At 36.9% G+C, this 18992-nt stretch overlaps 1 protein-coding gene across 2 annotated transcripts in view; it reads left to right on the top strand.

The window, feature by feature from the left end:
- MAGT1 (magnesium transporter 1) overlaps positions 1 to 18992 on the top strand; it is a 65287-nt gene that overhangs the window by 37030 nt on the left and 9265 nt on the right. The window contains exons 5-10 of one of the 2 annotated variants that reach the window (XM_007121307.4): positions 354 to 494; positions 1002 to 1091; positions 1746 to 1809; positions 10282 to 10356; positions 12961 to 13051; positions 14546 to 16550. In XM_007121307.4, coding sequence (XP_007121369.1) covers positions 354 to 494; positions 1002 to 1091; positions 1746 to 1809; positions 10282 to 10356; positions 12961 to 13051; positions 14546 to 14561 — 477 coding nt within the window. In that variant the 3' untranslated portion in view covers positions 14562 to 16550. Of the gene's footprint in view, positions 1 to 353; positions 495 to 1001; positions 1092 to 1745; positions 1810 to 10281; positions 10357 to 12960; positions 13052 to 14545; positions 16551 to 18992 lie in introns of those variants that run through there. The other variant, XM_055081680.1, reaches the window with a different exon arrangement.

Below are 18992 nucleotides of genomic sequence, written 5' to 3'. Positions count from 1 at the left end.
ATTCAGCATGGAAACCACTCTTTTGCCCTTGTTAAGTCCATGGACTATCTAGTTGTACTTGGCAAATTCTTCTTAATCTAAAAGATGTTATGTTGTGAAAAAAAATGTCTTTCAAAAAGCAAAAATAAATAAATAGATAAATAAAAGATGTTATGTTGTGGTTAAAGAGGATATTGTATCCATCCCATTTTAGGGTACATTGTAGACTTTTTCATTAGGATGAAAAGAAAAAGTATAATTTTTCTTGAAAATGACCACACTAATTTTGATTGCTTTCATTTCAAAGTATTTTGAACTGTATAATTAATGGATAAATTTCATACTTTAAAGTGTTTTTATCTCCTTTCCATTAGATTAGAGTAATTAGACCCCCGAATTATGCTGGTCCCCTTATGTTGGGATTGCTTTTGGCTGTTATTGGTGGACTTGTGTATCTTCGAAGAAGCAATATGGAATTTCTCTTTAATAAAACTGGATGGGCTTTTGCGGCTCTGGTAAGTGAATTTTAGAAGAAAAATTGCTTGAATAAAACTCCTAGTATTACATTGTTATGTGGCATTTTGTTTATTTCTTACCTGTGGGAAAAGATTTTATATATTTTTATTTTATACCTTAAAATCAGTTTGTTTCCTCCATTATCTCATTAGTATGGCCAGAGCTTGAAGGAACTCATTGTACCCAGTTTTTATTCAACCTGAAAGACTGTCACCCCTACGAAAATCTCCAGTTCTTTTGAAAATATTCTTCTAAAACACTTTTCAATATTCAATTTTAAACTTGTGTCAGTTTATTTATAATTTTAAAACAGTGTTTTCCTTTCAAAGTAAATATTATTGATTCTTGTGATGAAATATAAGCCTTTTATCGTTTATCATTTATCTGAAAAAATTTATTTCATATATCACTGGAGAGGATGCCATTTTCATACACCTATGAGTCTAATCAAAGTGGGAACAGCTACACCATGTTATATGAGTATTTCATTACTTTTTGTTTCCTAGTGTTTTGTGCTTGCTATGACATCTGGTCAAATGTGGAACCATATAAGAGGACCACCATATGCTCATAAGAATCCCCACACAGGACATGTGGTAAGGGAAAGTCCAGGATTTCTTTTAATCTTATACCAAAGTTAACCTTAATTATTATTATCCTGTGAGATCAGTGCCAGCATATGAAGGAACTAGATTTAGTTTTGACTTTTCAATCTCTTTGTATTAATGAGCTTCAATTGCTAAAAAGCTGTGCAGTACTCTTAAAAGTGGGAAGTTCCTTATCCCATTGGGTAGTTCTTTTGAGTAAGCTGGCTAAGAATGAAAGTTAGCCTTCAACTAAATATAATAGACGATCAAGTACTTGAGCATCTATCTTTTCTAGGCACTGTACTAGGTATTACTAGGTATAGTGATAAGAAAAACGTAGTCCCTGTTTTCATGGAGTTTATTTTATTGTACCTCATGGTCTTCTACACTGAAAAACTAGTTTTCTCATATATTCTGTTGTTGAAAACATAGTATAAGTACAGTGAATAAGTACAAATAAATATAAGTACAAATAATAATAAATAACACAGAAATAGCTTTCATTTTAATCAAACTTTTTACTGATGAATGCCACAGATCCAATGCTTACATACATCAGGTGAATTATTAATTTCATAGTGTTTGAAAGTAGTCAATTTTAGGATTAAATCACCAAAATTTAATGTATATTTAAAGATTAAATTTTGTCCTTTTTTCCCCCAGAATTATATCCATGGAAGCAGCCAAGCCCAGTTTGTAGCTGAAACACACATTGTTCTTCTGTTTAGTATCCTCTTTACAATAAGTTCTTGGTGCCACATTTTAATTTGTCTGTTTTCTCACATTCTACCGCATTTGGTTGAGGCTGCTCTCTTATTAGTGCAAGTCATAATATCTTTGGAATCATATTACTGTGTCATCTGTCTTAGCCTGATCAGCTAAAGACTACCAGGGACAAACCTGCAAGTCTGATAAAGCCAAGTTTATTGGATCATTGCTACAAAGGAGACTACAAATCAGAGGGACCATGGGATATCTTACCTAAGGAAAGATAGAGTTGTTATAGGATTTAAGGAAAGGTGGAGCTTAGATGAAATGTAAGTGAAGCAATGTTTTGATGAGCTCAAAGCAAAGCCAGGCTAAGTGTAAAGGGATCAGAATCAGGTCTGGACTGTGAAGTGGACCCAGGGTTCTGTTTTCTGGGAACTACACCGTTCAGATAAATTTGGGAATTTGTCTTCAGAAACTCCTTTTTTTCAAAAAAAAAAAAGTAAATTTATTTATTTACTTTTGTCTGCGTTGGGTCTTTGTTGCTGCATGCGCGCTTTCTCTAGTTGTGGCAAGCGGGGCTACTCTTTGTTGCAGTGCGCAGGCTTCTTGTTGTGGTGGCTTCTCTTGTTGCAGAGCACAGGCTCTAGGCGTGTGAGCTTCAGTAGTTGTGGCACATGGGCTCAGTAGTTGTGGCTCGCGGGCTTAGTTGCTCCTCAGCATGTGGAATCTTCCCAGACCAGGGCTCGAACCCGTGTCGCCTGCATTGGCAGGTGGATTCTTAACCACTGCACCACCAGGGAAACCCAGAAACTCCTTTTTTAAAGCTCTGTACTTTGGTTGTAAATTGAGGCTACTTAGAAATTGTACTTGTAAATTGAGTAACTTAGATCCTCCAGTCAAGAATGGAATGTTTCCTTCTTACTGATATAATTTGAATCAGTCTACGATTTTAGAGAACAAGGTTCCTCGTTGAGTAAGAAATCTGTAGTTACTCAAAGACAGGGTTTATTTTGACATTTTACAGCTGCAGCATGTCCTAGGGAGAAATATTATTTCCTGTAAACTGTGCAGCTACTTTATATGTGTGTTGGCCCATCCTCTCGAATGGCAGGGCAGATTTTTACTTTCTCACATCTGAAAATTGATGTCTCTGTAAGCTGCAGAATAGGTAACAGTGATATCAGATAGGTAGCAGTCTACATTTCTTAGTATTACTGATCATAGTTTACCCACCTGAATGCATAAACAGTGACTCTGCGGAGCAAATCAACAAGGTGAATAAATGTAATGTTCCTAGAGTTGTGCTTCTCAGCCAAGAGGTCCTAACATTGACATATTGGAATCAGTTGTAGCCCAGGCTGTTAGAGAATCTGCCCAGTGACTTGATGGTAATGTCATTTGCCCTGCCTTGTCATCCCATCATCTAGATGACTAAGAGGAGTTCCATTTTTTATAGTTATAGACATACTTCACACACAGTTTGGTTTTTTAATGTATTATAACCATTTAATAAATTGTATATGGCCTTCAAAGTTACAAAAGTGCATGAGAATTACAGAGCAATAAGAAAATATTGGCAAGGAAAAGGAAAAATAGTCATCATTATCAATGTCTTTATAAGGATATATTATAATTCAATTATTCTCCTGTTGGTGAATATTGGAAAGAATGTTTTCTTGGGTATAAAAATAATTGACAGCATTCCCTGGTGGTCCAGTGGTTAGGATTCCAGGCTTTCACTGCTGGGGGCCCAGGTTTGATCCCTGGTCAGGGAAATAAGATCCTGCAAGACATGTGTCACAGCAAAAAATAATAATAATAATTGGCATATCTCTGAATTTCCAGAAGTATGAAACAAAGTGTGTAAATCTGTCTATTGCTCTTTGTGTTTTGTCCAAATTGTTTTCCAAAAGGCTTTTGCTTAAATTTAAGGGTAGGAGGGACTTCCCTGCGGTCCAGTGGTTAAGATTCTGTGCTTCCAGTGCAGGGGGTGTGGGTTCAATCCCTGGTCAGGGAACTAAGATCCCACATAGCACGCAGTGCGGCCAAAACAAAAAGGCCGGGGGGGTAGGGAGGTTTGCTGCCAGAAATATATATGTGCCCTGCTTTCCCTGGCAAGTCCTAACCATCGTTATGTATTATTTTTTTAAACTGCTAATTCAATAGGCAAAGAAATTATTTAAATATAGCTTGGACAATAATAATCAAAGTAACCAACATTTTTCCACAATTCTATACTTATGCTTCATTTTATACAAATATCTTTGCCTTCATCATATATAATGTACTTTCTTCTACTGGCTCTTTTATTTTTTTATTGAAGTATAGTTGATTTACAATATTTGTGTTAGTTTCAGGTGTACAACATACTGATTCAGTTTTTTTTCAGATTATATTCCATTATAGGTTATTACAAGATATTGAATATAATTCCCTGTGCTATACAGTAAATCCTTGTTGCTTATCTATTTTATGTATAGTAGTTTGTGTTTGTTAATCCCATAACCCTAATTTGTCCCTCCCTCCCTCTCCCCTTTCATAATCATAAGTTTGTTTTCTATGTCTACGAGTCTGTTTCTGTTTTGTACATAGATTCATATATATTGGGTTGGCCAAAAAGTGCCTTTGGTTTTTAAGTAAAAATAAAAGACAGTCTTCCAGGGAATGGAAATTTTTTCCATTAAGAGAGTTTTGTAAAGACCAAAATAAATGGAAATCCGAAGGTGCAATGTCTGGTGAATATGGCGGATGAATCAGAACTTCCCAGCCAAGTTGTAACACTTTTTGCCTGGTCATCAAAGAAACATGCGGTCTAGCATTATCCTGATGGAATATTATGCGTTTTCTATTGACTAATTCTGGACGTTTTTCATCGAGTTCCGCTTTCAGTTGGTCTAATTGGGAGCAGTACTTGCTGGAATTAATCGTTTGGTTTTCCGGAAGGAGCTCATAATAGAGGACTCCCTTCCAATCCCACCATATACACAACATCACCTTCTTTGGATGAAGACTGGTCTTTGGTGTGGTTGGTGGTGGATCATTTTGCTTGACCCACGATCTCTTCTGTTCCACATTGTTGTACAGTGTCCACTTTTCATTGCCTGTCACAATTTGTTTTAAAGACGGAACGTTTTTGTTACTTTTCAGTAGAGGATCACATGTGGAAATATAGTCAAGAAGGGTTTTTTTGCTTAACTTATGTGGAACCCGAACATCAAAGCGATTCATATAACCAAGCTGATGCAAATGATTTTCAGCCCTTGTTTTGGATATTTTGAGTATGTCGGCTATCTCCCACGTGGTATAACGTTGATTATTATCAATTAATGTCTCGATTTGATTGCTGTCAACTTCAACTGGTCTACCCGACCGTGGCACATCGTCCAGCGATAAATCTCCAGCACGAAACTTTGCAAACCACTTTTTTTGTTTTTATAAATTTATTTATTTTATTTTTGGCTGCATTGGGTGTTCGTTGCTGCATGCGGGCTTTCTCTAGTTGCAGCGAGTGGGGGCTACTCTTCATTGCGCTGCGTGTGCTTCTCATTGAGGTGGCTTCTCTTGTTGTAGAGCACAGGCTCTAGGGAGCATGGGCTCAGTAGTTGTGGCTTGTGAGCGCTAGAGCACAGGCTCAGTAGTTGTGGTACACAGGCTTAGTTGCTCCGTGGCATGTGGGATCTTCCCGGACCAGGGCTCGAACCCGTGTCCCCTGCATTGGCAGGCAGATTCTTAATCACTGCGCCACCAGGGAAGCCCTGCAAACCACTTTTGACATGTTCGATCAGTCACAGCACCTTCTCCATACACTGCACAAACCGTTTTTTGCATTTCAGTTGCGTTTTTACCTTTCTTGAAATAATAAAGCATAATATGCTGAAAATGTTGCTATTTCCCCCATCTTCAATATTAAAATGGCTACACAAAAATTCACCAATTTTGGTAAGTTTTTTTTTAATGCATGCTGATATGACAGCTGTCACATACAGTCTAACAAAATTGTTTCAAATGAAGTTAAAGACAACTAAGTGCTACTAGAGCCATTTTACGGAAAAAACATTTTTCTTACGGAATGAACCTTTCGGCCTATCCTATATATATATATATATATATATATATTTATATATATATATTCATTTATATGCATATACTCCTCTCCCCCACATTTTGTGATTTTGATGTCCTGTTTTAACATCTTCATGCTTAACCTTTTACTGTTTATTGTAGTTACAGTCACTTTTAAAATTTTTTAAATTGTTTGTTAAATCTATGTACTGGTTTATTTAAGTGATCTTAAACCCTTTTATATATTTGCCTTTCCTATTGTGGTTTTCCCTTTCCTATAGATCCTTGCTTCTTTTCTATTTAGAGAAGACACTTCAGTATTTCTTTTAGGGTAGGTTTAGTATTGCTGAATTCTTTTAGTTTTTGCTTGTCTGAGAAATTCTTTCTCTCTCCTTCTATTCTAAATGATAATCTTGCTGGCTATCATGATTTCAGGTTTTTCCCTTACAGGACTTTGAATATATCATGCCACTCCCTTCTGGCTCGCAAAGTTTCTGCAGAGAAATCAGCTGATAGCCTTATGGAGGTTCCCTTGTAACTGACTTTTTCTCTTGCTGCCTTTAGAATCCTTTCTTTACCTAGTTCCTTGTTGTAATGATCTGCATTTCTATCGATAACCTTTCTATTTTTTTTGCGGTACGCGGGCCTCTCCCGTTGCGGAGCACAGGCTCCGGATGCGCAGGCTCAGCGGCCATGGCTCATGGGCCCAGCTGCTCCGTGGCATGTGGGATCTTCCCGGACCGGGGCACGAAGCTGTGTCCCCTGCATCGGCAGGTGGACTGTCAACCACTGTGCCACCAGGGAAGCCCGATAATCTTTCTTAATTCAGTTATTTTTATTACCACCTTTTTGAGCTTGGGATCTAGTAGACTGGTGAGCTCTGTTTCATTATTTATTTTCTCTGGGGATTTCTCTTGTTCTTTCATTGGGAGTAGTTCCTCTGCCTTTTCATTTTACTTAACATTCTCTGTCTCTATGATTTCAGGAGAAACAGTTATCTACTGTGGTCTTAAAGGGGTGTTTTTAAGTGGGAGCATCCTGGTGTAGACTGTGTGTGTCCAACGTTTTTGCTGCGAGGGTGGTTTTGGTGTGGATGTCAGCCACGTCTTTCCTCAGGGTGTGCTGGTCATTATCCCCTTGATGGGGGTTTTGGTTGGTGTTGGAGTATCTAGAGACTGTGCAGGATATGAGGTGGGCTTCCTCTCTGCTCCATGGCTATCCCTACCCTGTTAGGGGCAGGGTCTGCTCCCCAGTTCTGGAATAGAAACCCTGAGGGTCGGGTTCAATCAGGCTCCACTGCCCTTGAATGCGTGCCCTGCCCCAGCGGAGGTGATTGCTGAAGCAAGTGAGGCCTATGCAGTCACAGAGGACTTATGTGCTGCCTGTGTAGCTATCCACAGTTCCTCTCAGAAGCAGTACAAGGTTGCATCCCTTTGTTGTGTTTGTCCCAGATCTAGTGCAAGGCTGTGGCGGTTGGAGCATTGTGGCTGCAGGAATTGAGGTGGCTGCACTCCCATGAGAGATCTGGGCTGCCTCTGTGGCAATCTTCTCCCAGGACCTGTCTGCCCCAGATCTAGAGCAAGCTAGGGTGTGGAGTTGCCAGAGCCTAGGTGCCACTGCAATAGGAACGTCTGTGTACACCTGGACCACACCCCAGGCCCTCCAGGCAGTCTTTGCATAGCTAGATGAGTCCTCTCCCAGGGCCTGTCTTCCTGAGATTTCAGCGCTTAGCTGCTGCATGTTCTTGTGGTACCACCCTATGCAACCTGGTCTGTCTCTGCGTAGCTAGACCAAGTCTTTGCCCAGATCTCACGCCAGGCTGTAGGATGGAGTGAGCACAGCTGGGGTGTCCGCCCCTTCAGGTTGGGTTTGTGATGTGGTGACAGACATCAGTGCAGGGCTCACTCCGCCCTGATGGTTAGCAAGCCATCACTCGTGTGCTCCTTGCAAGTAGAGTCTAAGGTTCTCTAGCCCTTTTGTCTGTCCCAGCAGATTTCCTAGCAGGCAAGGACTGGGATGCCCAGATTGTGACATGACCTGCTCGCTCCCCAGGGTGAGGATCCGCCCATGTGGACCTTCTCTTCCTTACAGATCCCTCCAGGAGGGGTAGGTCCTGACCCGACGCCTTTTTTTTTTTCCTGACCTACCTGGTTAAATGGAGATCTTCCTTTCAGTTTTTGTTGTATAGGATTTCTTCTGCCAGTGTCCAGTTATGTTTCCAGGAGAATTATTCTACATTTAGATGTATTTTTGATATGTTTGTTGGGGGAGGTGAACTCACATCCTCCTACTCCGCCATCTTGAACCCCAAACCTACTAGCTCGTTTATTTCTTTTATTTAATTTTTTTGATTTAATTTTTTTCAATTTATTTTTGGCTGCATTGGGTCTTTGTTGCTGCATGCAGGCTTTCTCTAGTTGCGGTGAGCGGAAGCTACTCTTCATTGCAGTGCAGGGGCTTCTCGTTGTGGCTTCTCTTGTTGCGGACACGGGCTCTAAGTGTGCAGGCTTCAGTAGTTGCAGCACATGGGCTCAGTAGTTGCGGCATGCAGGCCCTAGATCGCGTGGGTTTCAGTAGTTGTGGCACATGGGCTCAGTAGTTACGTCACGTGGGCTCAGTAGTTGTGGCTCGCGGGCTCTAGGGCACGCGGTCTTCAGTAGTTGTGGTGCGTGAGCTCTAGAGCGCAGGCTCAGTAGTTGTGGAGCACGGGCTTAGTTGCTCCGCGGCATGTGGGATCTTCCCGGACCAGGGATCAAACCCGTGTCCCCTGCATTGGCAGGTGGATTCTTAACCACTGCACCAGCAGGGAAGTCCCCCTAGTAGCTTGTTTAATAGCCTAGTTCCTGTATGTTATGGAATACCACCTCCTTTATTTTCTATTTAGTTCTCTCAGGGTAACATGTCATCATGATTATGTAATTATCTATTATTTATTGTTTGTATCCCCCCACTAGAGTGTAAACTTGTCCAAGGAATGGTCTGTATTTCCTCTAACTTTGTGACTCCAACTAATAGTGCCTCCCTATAATAGGCAGTAAAAGTATAATAGTAAAAGTTTAAAGAGTTTATAAATGAAATGAAACAATACATATGGAAGTGCATCATAGCTCTTGATAGCTGGACCTTGGTGGTATACTGTAAGATGGAAAGCTCATAGACCATGATACAGAAACAAACCATTCCAAAAACAAAAGTCTCAACCATTAATCAGAGTACCTATAGCCAAAGCCTATAGAAATGATCAGTCTTTATGCTTACATGCATGCAAAGAACCCCAGTAAGAAAAAAAATAATCACTGGAGAAGACAACTTGGCTAAGCAACAAAACACATGAATGAGTTTATGTCCCTTTCTGTTTAATTATACCCACATGAGGTAGCATACAATGTGCATGTGTATATGCATAATTAATATGAGCATTTTAAACTGCTGTTTGTATTCACCAAACTGCAGGGTGAATCTCTTTTCTACTAGAACACATTCTATTTGTTTCAAAATGTGATTTTTCTTATTTTACTGTTCTGCCATGCCATGTGTTACCTTTTGCATGAGTAAGTCTATTTTGTATTTATATAGCTTCTATATTAAGCTGAATAAAAGTGAGGTTATGGCTCGCAGGATTTTCTCTTTTTATTAGAATAGGACAATTTAGGTAGTTTAGTAGTAATTTGTGCTTTAAAGGTTAATTGTTGAAATTCTGGAAAATTTTGATAAGTTATTTTTCAAATAAAAATTAGTTGCTATTCTTTAAATGGTGTACATTTCAAGTGTGTTTTGTTTTTTTTTCCCGGTACGCGGGCCTCTCACCGTTGTGGCCTCTCCCGTTGCGGAGCACACGCTCCGGACGCGCAGGCTCAGTGGCCATGGCTCACGGGCCCAGCCTCTCCGCGGCATGTGGGATCCTCCCGGACCAGGGCACAAACCCATGTCCCCTGCACCAGCAGGCGGACTCTCAACCACTGTGCCACCAGGGAAGCCCTCAAATGTGTTCTTTTTTGGAGGGTGGTTGAAATATTCAAAATGGCTATTTAATTTTTTAAATGTGTATGAGATTGGCGCAATAGTGGGAAGAATGTTCCAGAAGTTTATTTCAAAGTACAATTTTAGAGGAAAACTCATATTTCATCTATGAGTTTAAATATCAGTTTTAAATACTGATATCAGACAGTATTTAAAAAGAAATATCAGATATTTGTTTAAAATATCAGTTTTTATTTGTGCAAATAATTTTCTAACCTTAATTTTTAAAATTATATCTTCATAGTAAATAATTGTTGTACTATGTAGACACCAGATTATGTAGTTATAATTTTTTGTAATTGAGAGTAGAAGGTTTATATATTTGTTCATTCTATATTATTCTAGGAATATTAAAGTGTATGTCATTTTTGTCTGTGTGAATTTCTCCTTAAACAATTTTTCTAAGATGGTGGGGTTACCTTAGGGATGGTGCTTTTATGTGAAGCTGCTACATCTGACATGGATATTGGAAAGCGAAAGAGTAAGTCATATCATATGCCGAAATGTAGCAATTCTGCCTTTAATACAGAAAAAAGAATGTCCTTTTAATCACTTCCCCTCTTAGTTATATTATTTTACTTCTTTACTAGTTTAAAAGTAATATGTGCTCATTGTAGAAAAAGTGGGGGAAAATAGGAGAATGAAACATTTCGGGGGAGAGTTACCCATTATTCCACCATTGAAAAGCTAATAATTTTAACGTAATATAAGTTCCTTACATTTGTAAAAACATCTTTTCAACTGTATGTATAATACTTTGAATCTTATACCACCCCTTTTGAACCAGAGTTAAAATAGTTCACTAATACTTTCCCATACATAATTTTTTTTTTTTTTTTTTTTTTTTTTTTTGCGGTACGCGGGCCTCTCACTGTTGTGGCCTCTCGCGTTGCGGAGCACAGGCTCCGGATGCGCAGGCTCAGCGGCCATGGCTCACGGGCCTAGCCGCTTCGCGGCATGTGGGATCTTCCCAGACTGGGGCACGAACCCGTGTCCCCTGCATTGGCAGGCGGACTCTCAACCACTGCGCCACCAGGGAAGCCCCATAATTTTTAATTTATAGTTTATAATTTACTTAACCATTCTGATTTTGTTAAGTGTTTACTTTTTTCCTAACTTTCATTATACTTATTTAGTGACTATTATGGTGCATATTAAACTTTATCCTCTTTTATATTAATTCCTTAAAGTAGAATGACTGTGTGGTCCTGTGTATGAGTATTTTCAATTATCTTGATGTTTTAAGCTGACAATGCCAAATTCTTTCCCCAAATGTTTTAATAATTTAGATTCCTACCAGTGGTATTTCAGAATGCTTGTTTCACTGTAACTTTATCAACATTAGATAACCTCATTAAAAATGTGTTTGTGTATATTTGCTAATCAGATAAGGGGGAAATACATTATTTTGTACTTCTTTGGTTATTAGTATAGTTGAATATCTTCTTAGATGTTTATTAGCTGTTTTTGTTTTCCCTTCTGTAAAATATCTTTTTGTCTTTTACCATTTATGTATTAGAGTCTTATTCCTTTTCCTATTGGTTTGCATAGACTTTTTATATATTAGAATATTCACACACTGATATTTGTTACAAAGAAATGCAAACAATGTAATTTAATTTACTTAACATGAAATCAGTCTAAGAGTTTTCTTTTTATGGTTAAAGAGTTAAATGTCATGAAAATTAACCTAGGTTAATACATCTATTTACTTTTTCTTCTAGAAAAAAGATGATGACATTGGATTTTAAATTTGGGAGATACGTATTTTGCTGAATTGAAATGAATTTTTACATATTAGAAAAATAGAACTAATGTAACAATTTTTTATCCAGTCACTATACATCCTTTCATTCCTGACATTTGAAAAATTGCCTCTTTCAGTATTCATTATTGGGGAAAGGCCATCTGGGTACTACACTGCTGGCATGAATTTAAATTGTAAAACATTTTGATGACATATATTAAAATAGTCACAATTTGATCTACTTCTAAGACTCTAACTTAATGAAATAGTCACAAATAGTAATAATAAATATTGCTTTAGCGCCTATTATGTACCAAGAACTACCTGAAGCACTCTTAGATACGTGAAAAAAGTAGAGTACAAATATATATTCAGAGTGAAACTGTATATATACATGTATGTGTGCATTTGATTAGGAAAAAAAAGACTTCTCCAAAGAGCATGTGTTAATACTCAGAAAAAATATGTTTAACATTTACATTTTGGCCCCTAATCATATTGTGTGAAAATTTTAAAAGGAAAAAGAATTATTCTCTAAGTATAACAAAACTAAAAGTTGGTTTTGGTATCGGCCAATAAATATGGAGCTCCAGTTTCCCTGGAGCTTCCATTGCTGTAGCACACATGCTTTCCCACACCCCTCCCTCTATGCTTCTTAGCCAGTCTTAGTCCAGGGACTCAAAGAGCCTCATGTTATGGGAATCATACTTGAGCATTGTAGGGTCAGCATCTAGAGTTAAGGTTGGTAACTGTGATGCTAAACCAGAGCATGTGGGATTAATGGAGACAGCTATCAATTTAGGGCTAGAAATCTGGGCGGGTTTTTTCCCCTCATAATTCAAATGAGGAATCCATTTTGAAGGAGTTCCTCATACAAGCAGTGTAGTTACCGGTGAATGAATAAAATACTTTCAAGTAAGGCTTTCACAATGATATTGCCTCATGTCTTTAAGTGAATATTTATCAATAATAAATAAGGCCATACTAAGGATTTAAAAGTTTAATTAGTGAGTGAGTTATTTTCTTGTCAGTCATAAAACAGTGTATTTAACACTAAATTCTTGACTGTGATGGCTTTAATGAAATTCATTATTTCATACAATTAAATTACATAAGTATGTAAATGGAACTATTCTATTATATTGTACTGGAGCAAATTAAAGGAGAAGGCAGACTGCTGAAGATATAAGAATGGGGATGAAATTTGTTGTACAGTTTAGATTTACCAGTAAATTAAAGCCCTTGCTTTCTACTCTTGGAAGTATAGCCTACAAGTTATGCTCTTGCTCTTTATTATGCTTAACATGCTCATTTTACCCTCCTTTTATTTTTCTGCAGTAATGTGTGTGGCTGGTATTGGACTCGTTGTATTATTCTTCAGTTGGATGCTCTCTATTTTCAGATCTAAATATCATGGATATCCATATAGGTATGATTATTTTTCATTTATATAGTGATTATCTATACTTACAATGATTAGAGTTGATGATGCTTTATAATTTTTTTGACTATATCGCCAAATTACTCTAGCTTCTAAAGCAAAGAGGTAGGCTTTAATTTAGGTATGTTGCATATAGAAATTAAAAATAATTATGATACAATGAACAATAGCATGTGATTTATCAGGAACATCATTCAGGGTTATTCTGACATCTCCTAATTTAACCTAGAAATCTATCAAACACATAATGATTAGGACATTTTATACCCTATCTACTCTTACAGTTCCTTATCTGCATACTTTATGTGTTTTTGAGGACAGAATTATTTTTCTAATGTTTTTTAAAACTTCTCTCTCTACTTTTCAGGCTCTTTAGCTGGCATAAACAGAACATTTGATTAGAATCCAGTTTGTAGAGTGTATAATAAGAAAGAGTGTTTAAGAAGGTCTAATTGGCTTGAAATGTTCATAGAGATCTCTAAGGCTCAGGGAAGACATTATTCTCCTGGTTATAAATTCTTGGTTTTATTCTGTTACTAGCCAAAATAAATGTACCAGTACACAATGGGGAATGTTGTGAGTTAGTTTTATAATGAGTGCCATTTACTATAATTCCTATTCTTTTAATACAACATTGTCCTGTTGTATAACCATGAACGCTAAAGGTAGAGTATATCAAGATTTTTTTTTTTTTTTTTTTTTGCGGTATGCGGGCCTCCCACTGTTGCGGCCTCTCCCGCTGCGGAGCACAGGCTTGGGACGCGCAGGCTCAGCGGCCATGGCTCACGGGCCCAGCCGCTCCGCGGCATGTGGGATCCTCCCGGACCGGGGCACGAACCCGTATCCCCTGCATCGGCAGGCGGACTCTCAACCACTGCGCCACCAGGGAAGCCCAAGTGATATTTTTGAGACACATTCATTCTTCGTATTTTTAACACAAGTTTTTAGTAGGTAATTTTGAAACACTCCCTGATCAGTTCATTATATTGTAACACTCCTAAATGCATTTTGATTAGTGAACAACTTAATCTTCTTTTGCATTTTCTGCAAACATATTTAATTTTAAGACCAAAACCTACTAGAACTTTGATCCTTGACTTATAATCCTCCAGCTTTATACTTTTATTCTTCTGTGTATGTACATTTTAAAATAATTTATCCCCTATAGAATACTAGCTGAGATGCAAGAGTAATCTTCTGCTCCCCAGAAGCTGGGACTTCTGTTACTTATTTGATCACCGTGGTTGATTCAGTTATTAATTGGTGTCTCCAGGAGATATTTTAACTCGAAGTTATTTCTATTTCCTTTTCTCCTAAGACTACCTCAATATCTCAGTGTTTTTCACTTTTTGTGATTGATACTCAAAGTTTATTATACATGTACCCAAACGTTCTTTGATCTGAAAAAATCAAGATATTTATTAGAAGTAAAGACTACTTTTCTTTCAGAGACTAATAGATTGGTATATATTTTTGTTTCAGCTTTCTGATGAGTTAAAAAGGATTCCAGAGATATGTAGACACTGGAGTAATGGAAATTGAAAAAATGAAAAACGTGTGTGTGAAAAGAAGAATGCAATTTGTGTATTTTGTATTACCTCTTTTTTTCAAGTGATTAAAATAGTTAATCATTTAACCAAAGAAGATGTATAGTGCCTTAAGAAGCAATTTTCCATCAAAATCATGAAGTATTTGAATATGATTCTCCTCTTAACCTTCCCTTCCCAGTAAACTTTGTGGAATATTTAATTTAGTGGAATTAAATATTTTAAAAATATTTTAAAACTACTACTTCATTTTAGGTACAACAAGGTTCAAAACTGCTTTAGTTAACTTTTGACCATCTGATTTTTTAATTATCTTATCCAAAGGTGTGGGGGGCAGTTCTGATAATAACATCAAGAATCCATTCTTAACTTTTCCATCTTTGCATGGATGTGTATACTTTGCACATCTTTCCTTTTGGGTAGAGAAATCATACGTGCTATGTGTCTTCTGAAAATGGAAAACCATTCTTCAGAGTACATGTCTAGACTTTAGAAAAAAAGACTAGCCAGTCCTCCTCCATCTTTCCTCCTGAAATGCAGTGCAAACTATGCTTCTTGGTAGCTGTAGACATTAAGAAGTATCTCTAAATGCAGGATTATGACTTCTGCATGAGTGTGGTATTAACTACCTGTATTTGGAAAGATTTCAGGCTCATTCTGTCTCCCTAGTTTTCTTTTAAGGTGGGCCCCTTTCTAATAAAAATTTAGCTTAGTGCTAAAATCAGTGTAAATTTTAAATGGTCTAAAATGTTTCTGCAAATTAGAGCTCGTCACTTTCTTCATTTGTACCTAAGCGAAAAAGCTAGGTTCATCTGGTTAAGTTGATATCTGTATTACAGTTGAAACATATTTCATTAACCCTTGTGTTTAGGAAAAGGACTCCCCTACATTGGGAAAATAAAATCGTGAAATATTAAGCTGTTGCCTGTGAATAGAAAGTAAATGTTTCTTGAAAGCTGTTCTGTTTTTTGCTATTATTTTAGCCTTCATTTTCTCACTTTAAGTGGAGAACAAACTAATCATTTGAAGAAGTTTTGAGTTTTATCTTTTTTTCTGTCAGTGAAAATAACCGTATGTGCTAACCAAATTTCTGCGAAGAATGAAAGTTGATGGTTATCATTAGATCTAGCTATAACCTCACCCATAGCTATAAAGAGTATCCAGAAATGCCACTATTAATGGAAATATGAGAATTCTGATAATGGAAAAAATTTTAAAGAAATCTTAGAAGTATTATTACATTAAAATAATACTGTGACTGCCTGCTACTATTTACCATCTAATAACTCTCCCACGTGGTCTGGAAGTCTTATATAATAGAGGTTTGAAGAAAGAGATGGATATAATTGCCTAAGAAGAAATGTTGTATGTGGGGGTTTTGTTTTTGTTTTTGTTAGTAGATTTGGTGGGTGAGGGGATATTTACTCTCTAGTGGAGCCTGTTTTTGTTACTCCACTGTAAATTGTATGATTCTGGATTCCTTATCTGCTGTTCTTGTACTTGTCTCAGGCCAAGTAAATTTATGCTGTGATTCTTATGAGACTTGTATGAATTACCCTGATTTGTACATACTAACCAGGGGAATATTACTGCCATGTAAAATGTATAGCTCCAGATAATTTGCAACGAACATTGAAAGAATGACAGTTTTTTGGTATTAGTTTTGTCTCTTAAGAGCACATTCTTCTTTAAGGAGAGAAGTTGCATTCTGGCTAAAATCTGTAGAAAGCAGATTTACTACACTTAGAATAGTGTTACTTTTGTGGAAATGTTGAAATTAGCTTTCATCTGAAGTGCCTTAAGTAGACTCTTAATTAACTTTTCTAGTAAAGGTTTAAATATTATTTGTTATGCATTTAAAAATACTATTTAAAATGACACATTGTAGTGGCAAAGGTAACCAAATGTCTGGCTGTTTGCTTTTTGATCATATCAATAAAATTTTACAATCTAAATTCTGAGTTTCTGGTTAACAACTAAGGAGAGGTGAATTTAAAACACTAAACTAGAATTGTAATATTAGGACATACCATTTTGAAATTATAGTTAAATTTCTTATTGTCCTAATGACAGTGAATTTGATAGGCCAATTTACTTAGGTATTTCTGGACTGAGATACATTCTTCCAGGATTCCATACATTATCCTTCATTAATGCTGTCACCCATTAGATTAGTCAAAACAACCAAGATAAGTAAATGAATGACTGTTTTCAATGGTTCATTACATTTTGCCCTAGTCAGTGAATGCTGTGACTAGGTAATTCCCTTTTGGCACTAATTAATTTGAAACAGTTACCCAGACAGATTATCAAGTTATATAAGACTGGGCAGCAGTACATTTGCAAATATGGAGTAGAAACACTGGACAGGAAGTAAAGAAATCTGGCTTTTAAACAGCTTTTAGTCCTTACTTTGTTTCTGTCTAGCTATGTGACCATAGGCAAATCAGTGAACCTCTCTGGACCTGTTTCTTTATTCTAATGTGAGTGCATTGGATTAAACCACCTCAGTGTTCCTTTCAGCACTACTGTTCTATGATGTAAAATATTAAAGATGTATTTCAGTTTTGAATGGATATCATTTATGATATTCAGGTTTGGTGTTGAATTAGATCAATTGAAATGCAGGGTGTTTTGTAGTCAGATTTCTGAAGAAGCTATGAAATGCTTGTGGAAGCCATTATAGCTGAAAATTGTTTAATAATATTCATTGAAATATTTTTTTAGAAAGAATACACTTGAAACAATTATGTTACTATCAGATTTTTATTTAAGTGGGTTCTGCCCAATTTTGAGCAAGGATGAGATGAACAACTGTAATAGTATGCTAATATTATGGAAAGTCAAAACCAAAGGGACCTTAGATACCATTTAGTCACTCCCTTCGTTTTGACTGCTAAAGAAAACCTGCCCTAGAGAGGTGAAGCAATTTACTGAAGGTTATTACAAGGAAATTCCTACAGGTTTCCTATTTAGCTGCAAATTTCCTATGGATTAAGTTTCACTTCAGGATACAAATTACTCCCTGGAGAAATGGAAACCATAGTTACTCTTGTCTTGATTGCTTCCTGATATCTAGATTGCAGGGATTTAGGGAAGGGGGAATGGGGAGTTGTTGCTTATAATTAGAGTTTCAGTTTTGCAAGATGAAAAGAATTCTGGAGGTTGGTTGCACAACAGTGTGAATGAACTTAACAGTACTGAACTATACATTTAAAACTGGTAAAGAAAGTATATTTTATGTATATTTTACCACAACTCAAAATTAAGACAAATACTATTGCCTTTTCACCAACCCCATATTAGCATATCCTTACTGACACCACTTTGTATTTGATCATTGTCCTGAAAATGATTACAGCTGAATAGAGTATGACTCATGGTGGGAATGTTGGAGTATGGTCTTCAGGCTCTTTGGGTGACAATTTAAGAACATGCAGATAAACCCTGCCTTCAGAATCAGTGATGAGTATATTCCTGAGTGCTTTATAAATAATGACTTCCAGCTGAAAAAAACAAACAAACAAAGATGTGTTGGCTCCACCAAATACCCAGACTCAGAAATGACACATCTGGTCTGAACCTTCCAGTTTATAATGCCTGGCTGTGGCTCTGTGGCTAGCAGTTGTACCTAGAGAACTTTGGGTCTGAAGTTCTTTTTATGATCATCAAATAAAATGAATGCAATATTTTCTCTCCCTCCAAACACAGCTCGAACATTATAGCTTCCTGGAAGTTTTCCTGACCTCCCAGTTTGGGTTTTATACCCTTCCTCTCTTCTTCAGTGCATCTCTGTTATCCTATCTTGTAATTGCCCTGTCCCTCCCATAAACTGTAAATTCCTTGGGAACAGAGACATTGTCTTACTCATCTCTGTATACTCCTTTTCTAAAATGCATGCATAGTACACACTCAGTAAGTTTTCACTGATTGAGTAAAGAAAAAAAGCCTTTACTCTCAAGTTGCAGTCTTGTGGTGGAAACAAACATGTAAACAAATGCAATCCTATTGGGAAAATATGTTTTATATCATGGATACAGAGAAGGGTTTGATCACTTTCTTGAGGTTGGGTGGGAGGGAAAGGGAGAGGTTTCTGTGACAGGAATTGAAATTTTAAAGGATGATTGATTATTTCACAAGATACATTTTTAAAGTACTGAAATGCCAAATTACTCTTATCAGTATAGTATCATTTTAGTACTTTTAAAAGAATCTCAAGTCAGAGTCATTTATATCCCAAATCATATCCAAAGAGTTACATGGTATGTGACAATTTCTAAATGAACAAAAATGTACTACTTTAAAAATATTCTTACCATTCTTATCCCTCTGCCTGTTTTACGAAGTCTTCTAAGGTATCTCATTTTAATGACCAATTCTCA

Source organism: Physeter macrocephalus, chromosome 21 (genome assembly GCF_002837175.3).
Source record: "Physeter macrocephalus isolate SW-GA chromosome 21, ASM283717v5, whole genome shotgun sequence".
Lineage (NCBI taxonomy): Eukaryota > Metazoa > Chordata > Mammalia > Artiodactyla > Physeteridae > Physeter > Physeter macrocephalus.
This window is presented reverse-complemented; position numbering and strand designations above follow the sequence as displayed.